This window comes from Triticum urartu, chromosome 4 (assembly GCF_003073215.2).
Source record: "Triticum urartu cultivar G1812 chromosome 4, Tu2.1, whole genome shotgun sequence".
NCBI classification, from domain to species: Eukaryota; Viridiplantae; Streptophyta; class Magnoliopsida; order Poales; family Poaceae; genus Triticum; species Triticum urartu.
Genome location: NC_053025.1, coordinates 12,357,215 through 12,368,193, shown reverse-complemented (window position 1 = coordinate 12,368,193; position 10,979 = coordinate 12,357,215). Strand labels below are relative to the sequence as shown.

The following is a 10,979-nucleotide window of genomic DNA, read 5'->3' as shown; positions in this document are numbered from 1 at the left end:
TGTACAAAGCTTTTTTCATCCGAACTGCGGTTTATTTTATAATGATTTTTTTAAAGTTTAATTGAATTCTTGGGATTATTATATTTAACTTAAACCGAATCGACTAAGTTAATTTTGACTAGTCAAAGGGCAGGTGTGGCCCACATGTCATAGACTATTTACCTAAATAAATCTAACTTATTTAAAAGGGCCTACATGTCATCTACTACTAGACTAACTTAACACTAATTAAACCTAGTACTCCCTCCGTCCGAAAAAAGTTGTCACCATGTACATTTTGCAAAAAACACCCTCAGCTTCCCCCGACACAATCCGCACTCCAGCCGCCCATTCTTCCCCTCGCTACCCCATTCTTTCACTGCTTGCTCGCCGGCGACGCCGTGACATCGCGCTGCCTCGATCCCTTCCTCCCCCTCCCGCCCCACGTCGCCTTGCCCCTCCCTCCCCACCTCTGCCCACGCCAGTGCCACCTTCTTCCCCCATGCCTTGTTTGAAGCTTGGAATTTTGCCCGAAGGTTGGATTTTTGTGCGGCGGCCTAGCGAGGTGTCCATCCCCGAGGACCACTAGCCATGGCGGCCGCCGTCCATGTCTACCTCCTCCGTCAGCCTCCTCCTCGAGTGCCCCCTCCTCCGTCTGCCGCCTCGTCAACCCGGTCTCTTCTCCTCGCCGTGGCGCTCCCCCCTCTCCGCTCCTCCCTCCGCGTCGGCACCTGCCAACTACCCAGCGACCCCTGCTGGCCCTCTCGTCCGACCACCTGCTCGCTGTCAACCATGAAGCCCTCCCCCTCCATGGACGTCGTCGACCCAAGCACTGGGAAGCACGGGTGGTCAAGGTGGAGGAGCTCGCCGGAGCACTACGCGCTCAAGGCGTCCACAACACCTCCACGTGCTCAAGTCCAGAGCTCGCCGGAGCTTCAGATCCAGAGTAAACTCAAGTTCATGCTATAGTTCTGAACTGAAGTTTATTTGTACTGATAGATGTTGAAGACAGTAGACAATTAGCAAATGTTGAAGACAGTAGACAGATTTGGACTGAATTTTGCTCAATGAATATGGAAAATTATGGTGCACCAGCATAGGGAAAATTTAGCTACTACCTGAGCTTTTGTGTAATCTTGGTCAATGTTGAAGACAGTAGACAGATTTGGACTGATTTTTTCTTTAGTAATCTTGGTCAATGTCAAAACTTTGAAAACTGAAAACAAATTCAGCAATCTTGGTCAATGTCAATGAGAAACCAGTAACTATGGAAGTCAAAATTCAGTAATTTTGATCTTTTACTACTGGAAAGTATGATTTTTGATCTTTTATGCTGCATTGCTGAAAATTGACAGTAATTTTTCATGTACTGAAGTGAAGGCTCAATGCTGCATTGTTGACTGGCACATCAGGGGCAACCAGCAGACCATAAAATTACAAATGATTTCTCCGCGGAGCGGAAGATTGGTGGAGGTCCATTCGGAAACGTTTATAAGGTTTGGTTATTTTCCTTTAACATCTTCTATCCTTTCCACCAATGTCCATTCGGAGTACTCATATCTTTGTATCTATGGGATTAATAATACAGCGTGTTGTGCCAGATGATGGCAGAGTGATTGCGGGGAAGAAACATCAGCAAAACGCACCGATGCCGCCTGACAAGACATTCAACAATGAGGTTCAGAACATTAGGGCATTGCCTTTAGATTTTTCTACACTTCCATGTTTGGAGCTAGGACATTTTGATCTCCAAATGCTAGTTTGACATTTCACTAGCAATTCTGAAATACTCATGCTAAAGATTGCAGGAAAATGCTTTTCTCTCTATAGTTTGAGCCACATCTATAGTGTGATCCTTTAAATTCAGATCATGTATTCCTGGGAGTTGTCTGAATTTTTTTGTTAGAACTTGGGAGTCGTACATGACCTATAGAACATCTAAAGTTCCGTTAGAAGATTCTGTAGTTCAAGGTTTGGTCCTCGGCCGTCTGTTTCTGCTATCTCCAAATATTAAATGTGTGTAGTTTGCTCCACGGCAACTACACATACTGTCAAAACTGACAAGATGTTATACTATTGTCAAAACTGAAAACTGCTGTCATTTTAACTGAATTTCTCTAAAGACATAATTGAAGTGGCAAGTCCTGGATATTGGTGAGAATCAGTCTTGTGGTTGAAATTCTACACACACTAGAGTCACTACTGATGTGTAAATTTTGAAGTAACTCGAGAAAAGTGAGCTAGAAAATTTAGTACAAGATCATTGAAATTTTGAAAATTCAGTTTCGAAGCTTCAGTTTTGCATCTCAAGTCTGATTGCCACTAAATTGAGTACAAGATCACTGAAATTTTGTTTGAAGCTTCAGTGTAAATGTTCTATTTTTAGAGTACAAGATCACTAAATACAGTTTCTCGGGGTCCTATTTTTCAGTGTAAAATTTTGTTTAGAAGGGCCCCTTATTTTTTCAGATTCTTCTATGATCATGCAGAGACTAATGAAGATAATGGATAGTGCAAAGGAGTCTATTTGGATAATGGAAGGGGAATCAGATTGCCTCGGGGGACAAATTTGACTAAGGTAATTTATGTTGAGCATATCACTGATGTTGTTAGTCTTCTCCTGGCTCTCCTCCCTCTGCTCCTAGTCAGAGAGAATGCCAATGTGATATGGTTTCAGTCAAAGAGCATCTGAAAATTCTCTTTCTGAATTACAGTTTCTCAGATATGCCAGCCAAGCAAATTCATGTTGTTAAATTCACTGAAAATTTAGCTAATTTGACTTTATTGAAACTAAATTCAGTTAACTCCTTACAGTAAATTCAGTTAACTCCTTACAATAATTTGAAATTTGACAGCAAGAATGTTCCAATGAAACATTTTTTAGATGACCCATAAGACTAACTGGAAATATTTGGAAATATACTCCAGCCTTGAGTAATCTGGTGGAATCATATTAATTGTTTCCAAAATAAATTGATAGATTGTGGACTGAAATTATTTGGAAATAAGATAGCAATTGATCTAGCTGATTATATCTATCAACTTTCAGAAATGCCTGTTTAGGAAAGAGGATTGTTTTGTTGTTATGTTATCTAGAAATGTCTGAGCTAATCTAAACATGTGACCACTATAATTTGTTCATCATTCAGTAGCAGTGCAATACTTGAAACCACTATACATGTTTCTCAGCAGCAATGTCTGAACTAATCTGACCACTATAATCTGTTCATCATTCAGCCTTAGTTGTTGTTGCTGCTACAATTTCAGCAAGCAAGCATTTCATCAAAGACACACATACACAAACATAAATGCAGTCTTGTGGATCCACACAGGCTGCTGCAGTTGAAGACCACACTGGAATTTGGACTTCAGTTTAAATTTTAGCTTCAAGTTCATCAGAAGTTGGGAGCACATGCAGCATCACTGAATTTAAATGTGTACACTGAACTTTTACAGGCAGCAGCACTGAACTTTAACTCTTGCGGCACAGGCGGGCAGCAGCGGCGAGGGGTGGGGCGGCAAAAGGCAGCGGTGGCGGGGCTCGATCAGGCACCCGGTCGTCTCGCCGGTGGGCAGGCCCGCGTGGCCCTGCCTGCCGGAGTCGCCAGAGAGAGGAGCGGTGGCCGCGGGCGCGAGGAAGCAGCCTGGGACGTGAGCAGCAGCATGCACTCCTGGTCCAGGCGATCGACACCCAGGAGCACGCAGAGCTCGAGGAGGACGACCTCAACCGGATCACAGTGGGAGGCTCCGGCGACGCTCGGGGGGGGATTCTTGGCAGGAGGGGAACGCGCAGAGGGGATCGTGGCTGGAGGGGAACGCGTGGAGGTGGTCGTGGAGTGAGGGGAATGCGTCGGCGCGGTTCCTCAGCAGCAGCGGAGCAGTTCCTGGCCGGCGCACGTCCTGGCCAGCGCAGGTGAAGAATCCTACGACGGCACCTTTGGCGACGCGCGGAATCGTGCAGGTGCAGATGGGTGGCGGCGGTGGAATCAGAGGCGCAGGTGGCGGGCGGGCGGCGGAATCAGAGGCGCAAGTGGGCTCGTGCTAGTGGACGGCAGTGAAATCAGCTGGTTGCGCCTGGCCAGGCGATGCACGGGGACGACCGAGGAAGAAGATGGAGACATGAATCTATTTGAGATAGTTTTAAAACTCGGAGGGCTTTTTTGCAAAAACACCAGTACACTTCGCGTTGGACAACTTTTTCCGGACGGAGGGAGTAGTACTAATCTAAGCTAGGGCCGGCCACTAATGGGCATAGCCCAACCGGCCACACGCATGATGCACACATACACACACAGGAGCACACGGCCATGGCCAACTGTACGCACACACACTATGCAGAACACACACTCACCCACAAATAGCTCTGTTTTCTGCTAACAAAAGATAGCATTTTGTGATTTTCATCAAATTTAATCTATGCACTAAAAGGATTTGGTCCAATGGAAACATTTGAGCATTGTCAAGTGTACTACCTCCCCATAATTTTTTTAGTCCTGTTAGTAGCTGTTTAGCCTGAGTTTAGGGGCTGTTTAGGGGCTTAGTCAACGTAGAAATCCAAAAGCTAACTAGTAGCAGCTACAGTAGGTAGTAGTAGTACAATAGAGCAGCGAGCAGCATGGGCAGTGGCATGGCTCGGGCGCCATACGCGTTCGGGCGCGGCAGCCGCAACGGCAGGCGAGGCCATACTCGGGCGGGCGCGGGGTGCGGCTCAATGGGCGCGGTGAGGCTGGCCGACAGCAGCAGGCACGGCCGTGGGCGAGCAGGCGGCAGCACACAGTGCCATCAGGGGCGAGCAGCGAGGACGCAACAGCAGCAAAGCATCAGCAGCAGCCGAGCAAGTGCGGGGATGGCTCGGGCGCGGCCGGCGCGAGGACTGGGCGGCAGCGGCAGGCGCGGGCCACAGCAGCAGCAGCGTCGCAAGCAAAGCAGCGCAGCAGCTGCACGCATGTACGCGTACGCGAGAGTTCGAGCACGACGGTGATGGCGGCCTACGGCATGCAAACGAAGGGGAGGGACAGAGGGATTGGACGGGCGGCTCACTGGGATCCCGTAGGGGTGCAAAGGCGGGCTCAGGGAGGATCGACAGCGCCGGAGTCGTTGACGAACGGCGACGTCCGAAGGAGGAAGGAGAGCTCGATCCCCGCGATGTGGGGCTCTCCATCTTGGTCTCGTGGATCCAGGCGACGAAGCAGACCACGGCGGGGCGGAGGGACATGTCCTTAGGCATCGGGGAGGAGGGTAGCCATGCCGGCGAGGGCAACCCTGGCGACGACGGCGTCGGACGCGGTTGGATCTGGAGGAGGGGGTGTAGCGAGAGGGGGGAGAGGAGGAGGGGGAGCGCGAGGGCAAGTGGGAAGGGCTCGGCGCAGCTATATAGGGCAGGGGAGCCGGGGATGCTCGACGCGTGCGGCGCCGGCCATGGAGATGGCGCCACGGCTGCCCTGGCTGCTCCTGTAGCTGGTAAGAGAGGATTGGGGGTGGGTTGGGCCAAAACTACTACCTTAAGGCCCAGAGGCATAGTGATAGGTTTCCCTTTTTTTCAGTTTACTTTACTGTTTGCCTTTGCTCCTGTTTTGCATTATTTTGTGATACTAAATGATTTTTGTAAAAGATGAAATTTGACACATAATTACTTGGCAATATACTGAGTTGGCTCAAAAAGGTTGAGGCTGGTTGGAAACCATTTAAATTTCCTTTAAATAGAAAAGGGGTTAAAAGTTGTTGTTTTGACATTGTTTTAAAGAGGTTAGGGGCAATTTAATAATTCAAATAATATCGGTTTCTACATGAAAATTACTTAGTAATTATTTTCAACCTAACCAACAATTTTTTTTAAAGTTGCAGAAACAATAAATTTGACTTGAGAATTTAATTGGAATTTGACTTCAGAGTTGATCAAGTGATAGCTAGCTCAGTAAAGCATGGTTACATGGCATCATTAACAGAGGGTTACTGTACCATGACACTAGGGGTGTTACACCCCTGGCCGTGTGGGTCCCTCGGGCACCGCCTTACGATGATTCCACTGCCCAAAAATCGTAATATATATATATATACTAGAAAAAATCACAGAAAATCATCGGCGTGTTTTATGACACAGAGCCACCGCCACCTCCTCTTCTTCCTCTGGAGATCTGGTCTGAAGTCCGTTTTTGGCTCTAGAGAGGGGGATTCTTCGCCATCGTCATCATCAATCCTTCTCCAACAACAATTTCATGATGCTCTCATCCATGTGTGAGTAATTCATCTGCAAGCACATGGAGGTAGATGGGAATTGGATGAGATTTGCTATGTAATAGATGTCAGATTTGTTAGGGCTTGACGCCTAATATCCATTATGTTCTGAGGCTGATGTTGCTATGACTTTGTTATGCCCAATGCTTGTCATTAGAGTCCGAGTGCCATGATTTCACATCTAAACTCTCTTTGTTTTTCTGAATATATTTACGTTCTTGATTTTATCTACAAGTTGTATGCACCTGTTATTGTTCTAAAGTCTGGCCTTCGAAGTGACAATAACTGAGATATTAACAAGGATGACTTTACCTCGAGGATTACATGTATTCACCGTATGTTAATGTTTTGATCTGTCTCTCTATTAAAAGGAGTGTCTTAATTATCCTTGGTTTCCGTTAGGATCTCACTGCCACGGGAGGGTAGGACTAAAGATGTTGTGCATGTTGTGGAAGTTCTTATCGCAAGCACGTACAACTAGTTATGAAATGCATGCCTATATATAATTGATGAATTGGAGCTAGTTTACTAATGCTCTATGTTATGACTTTTACATAATGAATCTCATCTGAAGAAAAAAAAACCACTATCTAATTCCATGCATGCGCTTTTCATTATTGTTGCTTCTTTTAAAGTTACTGATGTTGCACCCTGGTACTACTCTATGTAATACTGCTACTTGTTAGTCTTATTGTTGTTGTAACTATATCACTACAACCATCATAGAACTATGCTACTAATACATTGTTGCAAGCAAGTTATCTGTCTAGGTGTGGTTGAATTGACATCTCAACTGCTAAGGATTATAAATATTCGTTGACTTCCTTTGTGTCAAATCAAAAAATGGGTTGAAATGCTTCGCTCGAAGACTGTTGTGATCCCCAACACTTGTGGGTCATCAACGGCGTGGTCTTCTTGCAGCACCGACCACCACCGGTCCCAGCATCAGTGACCGTCGGTACCAGCTATGGTGATCGTCAGTTGTAGCTACCAGCGTTGCGGTTGTATCTCTGCCAGAGCCACCATCGTCGGGGAGAAGGGGTTGGGCGACAGCCACGACACCACGGGTCAAAGGGGGGAGGTCAGCAGCGATGCGTGTGTGGTTCTCTGAGAGTCCGAGGAGGTTGTAGCCGCTACATCGTCTGTGTGCTAGCTATTCGCGGCACCCACGACCATCACACGAGCGACGCCCTCGCCTCTCGCAAGGAAGCGCGGCTGTGTACACGAGGGCGGCGCGCGAGCGCTATTGGGTAGGAAGGGAGGAAGAAGCACGCGAAGGTGCGCGGGGCATTGTGTGTGTGTGTGTGTGTGGTGGGGGGGGGGAGGGAGGAGCACGCGGGGTGCGTCCGGAGGTAGGAGATGTGTGTGTGCGCTCGCGCACGCGAGAGAGAGAGAGGATTGCATGAAGAAAAAGGGGCAATGTTGACATTTGCTGGGGCGGGTGGCAATTGGAAACATTTTGACGGCAATATATATTGTTGCATGGATGTTAATTTTAATTTGTAAGCACGGCAATTTTTACCAGCGGAAAACAAAACTATAGCAGACTGCAGTTGCCATGCTCGCTAGCAAAAATTGCCATCCTCGGCCAGCACAAAATGCAATAAAAAACGTTCGCAAGTGTCATCAACTGAGTGAATGTTCGCTGATTATAGTGGTTCCCCATTCGATGTAGCGTGCAACAGGACTGAAGCGAGATGATAGCCGGTCAGCCAATTTTGTACTTTTTCCTAATCCCATATAGCCTAACATTACAGCGCAGACTGAACTAAGTTTTAAGTTGTCCATCGACCATTGCAAGTCAGTTTTCAAGGGTGGACGTGATGACGTAGGTGTGTTTACAAGGGTGGACCCGGAATTTCCATTGAGACGGTTCCAATGAGACGATACTTATTTGATATCCACTCTCTTATATTTCAAATGCAAGTGTATTATTTTTTTCAAGTTTAATTTCTCTAACTTTGACTATATTTTTTAAACCTTGGCTAAAATTCTATCGAGAATCAACGTGTACAATAGCAAATCATTATTTTTAAATTCATATGGAACATATTTATATATTTTATTTATCTACTAGTTTAGATGTTGATATACTTTACTACCCCTTCAATCCAAATAAGTGTCACAGTTTTGAAACAAGGTTAGTTAAACCTTAGTAAAAAACTGTGACACTTACCATTTATTATGGATCAGAGGGAGTACTAAAAACTTGGTCAAATATAGAAACTTTTAAACTTTTGGAAAACTACTCTAACTTTTTTTTTTGAAAAATGAAAGAAGTGGAACAGACGGTTTTATTTGACCGTTTTAGCATAAACTTATTTCTACGAGGTAATTTACGAGCGCTAGTAAATTCGTTCTAGTAATTACCGGTGGCGTGCAGCACTATGGTCTCAACGGAAATTCCCGGTCCGAGCCCCAGTAGCACACCCAGGCCGTCACGTCCAACCCCAAGCTCTCCGCGGCGTCGCCGTATCTCGTCGAGCACAAAGATCACCGTCGGCCCAGACATGTTCCCGTACTCGCTCAGCACATGGCGGCTTGCCGCCAGCTTCTCGGAGTCCAGCCGGAGCACCGCCTCCACGCCGTCCAAGATTGCTCGCCCCCCTGGATGCACCGCCCAGAAGAGACGGTTCCAGCCACCGCTCAGGCCGAGCGGCGCCAGCGCCTCTACCAGGCACTGCTCGACGTTCTCGCGAATCAGCGTTGTCATCTCAACGGCGGGGCGGAAGAGGAGCCCGTCTTCGCCGAGCCGTCCGGCCGCGGCGCGCTCAGACTCCGGTATCACGGCCTGCGACGCGGCCACCATCTCGAAGAGCGGGCACTCGACAGAGCCGCGGTTCACGTCTGCGCCGACGATCACGGCGGCCGCTCCGTCACCGAACAGGGCCTGCATGATGAGCGTGGCCTTGTCGGCCTCGTCCTCGGGGGCGCGGAGCAGGATGAGAGTGAGCTCGGCGCAGACCACGAGGACGCGCGCGCCGCGGTTGTTCTCGGCGATGTCCTTGGCGACCCGGAGCGCGGTGGCGCCGCTGTTGCAGCCGTTGAGGTAGAGCATGGTGCGGCGGACGGAGGGGGCGAGGCCGAGGAGGGAAGCCAGCCGGACGTCGGCGCCCGGCATGTGCGCGCCGCAGTAGGTGCCGACGATGAGGTGGGTCACGTCGGTGGCCGGGCGCCCCCACTCCGCCATAGCCTTGGTCGCGGCAGCTGCCGCGAGCTCGGGAACGGCGGTGGTGGCTATGCCCATCCGGGTGTCCAGGGATGGCAATGTCCGGTCTATGAGCTCAGGATGGTCTCGCAGCATCTCGTCGGTGTGGTAGAAGTAACGCTTCTTGATGGCCGAGCTTTTACCTGAATATAGAACACGCTACGATGAACAGTTTGCCAAGTCTCAATCGATACTATATTCGTAAGATATTATATTAAGATTCACATAAAAAATTAGTTTTTTCTTTTTCTCTTTTGCATATTATGTCATTTGACTGAGACTTGATTATATCTCAATCGACTGACTAAAACTAGTTACACCTTATCATGAATGAATAGAAGTAAGCAAAACAGAACCGAGGGGAAGAGCTTAATAATTACTCCCTTCGTTACAAATTACTCATCGCAGAAATGAATGTATTTAAAACTAAAATACATCTAGATATATCCATATCTGTGACAAATAATTTGAAATGAAGGAAGTACATACAGATTCTGTGAAGCTTGGATTTGAGCTTGGTGTCGTGCTCTGCGTTGGTGACCCGGAAGTAGTAGTCGGCGTACTCTTGCTGCAGCACGCAGTTGGCCGGGTTGGCCGTGCCGATGGCGAGCACGGACGCAGGGCCGTCTGCGCGCTGCGCCTGCCGGATGACGGCGGCCGCCGGACTTGCCGTGAGGTTCCCGAGCAGCACCATCTTGGTCTCGGCTGGGAGAACTGCTCTGCTGTCCAGCTTGTACAGTGAAGACGGAAAGAGTACGGGTATTAAGTACAGAGACAAGATGGTCACGTTTTTTTTTTTTTAGCAAAGATGGTCACGTTTTGGACCCGAGAATTGGCAGCGAAACCGACGAGCACGAGCCTGTCACGTGAATTCCATGTACGTAGTATGCTGTTTAGTTGGAAGTTGGCCAGCATTGTTCAGCTTCCAATTCGTTGTGGTATTAAACTTGGTTTGGAGGAGGGATTACGTACACACAACCCCCGCACTTGAGCTACTCCTGGTGCACTCACGTTTTTTAGCATCCCTAAATAGGTAATTAGAAGTGTGGAAAAAAATACTCAATGCTTATGTATCTCATGTTACAAAAATTGAAAACTTTTCGACCGGCTGATCTCTCTCTCCTACAAACCGTCTCCTCCGTTTGACACATGCCTCCCATGGGGCCCGCCAACAGCCCACCGCATCCACTCCCAGCCTTATCCTCTCAGACCCCAACCGCTCGTTGTTTCCTTTCTCTCGAATCCAGCCATGACGTCTTCTTCCCCTCTCTCTCTCTCTCTCTCTCTCTCTCTCTCTCTCTCTCTCTCTCCCCTCTCGCCATCCGCTCGAGAGGAGACGATTCCATGGCGACGCCGGACACCCCCTGTTGCGAACCGACAGAAACAACAACAACCATCGCCTGCTACTCCCCCACTGCAGCAGCTGTTGTTGCTGCAAATGAAGGGCTCAACACCGGTAATCCGCGTTGCTGCGTGGTGAAGTCCATGTACGCACACCGTCGTGGTGATGTACCCCGTGGATGCAAAACACAAATTGCTGCGAGGAGGGCAGCGTACG

General features: G+C 48.3%; 1 protein-coding gene and 1 long non-coding RNA gene across 5 annotated transcripts; one reads left to right on the top strand and one right to left on the bottom strand.

The window, feature by feature from the left end:
- The first annotated feature begins 444 nt into the window (after positions 1 to 444).
- Positions 445 to 5,310, top strand: LOC125550255. Of its 4 annotated transcripts, none has more exons than XR_007301556.1 (5): positions 445 to 925; positions 1,355 to 1,475; positions 1,581 to 1,657; positions 2,469 to 2,557; positions 3,470 to 5,310. It is a non-coding gene; the product is annotated as an uncharacterized LOC125550255 (long non-coding RNA). The 4 variants fall into 4 exon arrangements; XR_007301553.1 differs by having other exon boundaries at positions 3,436 to 5,310; XR_007301554.1 differs by having other exon boundaries at positions 3,217 to 5,310.
- A 569-nt stretch (positions 5,311 to 5,879) lies between these two features.
- Positions 5,880 to 10,140, bottom strand: LOC125553407 (bisdemethoxycurcumin synthase-like). The gene is made up of 3 exons (XM_048717193.1): positions 9,911 to 10,140; positions 8,584 to 9,564; positions 5,880 to 6,226 (listed from the first exon to the last, which is right to left on the bottom strand). Exons 1-3 carry the CDS (start codon positions 10,113 to 10,115, stop codon positions 6,204 to 6,206), a joined length of 1,209 nt encoding a protein of 402 aa, XP_048573150.1. The 5' UTR covers positions 10,116 to 10,140; the 3' UTR covers positions 5,880 to 6,203.
- Between the last annotated feature and the right edge of the window lie 839 nt (positions 10,141 to 10,979).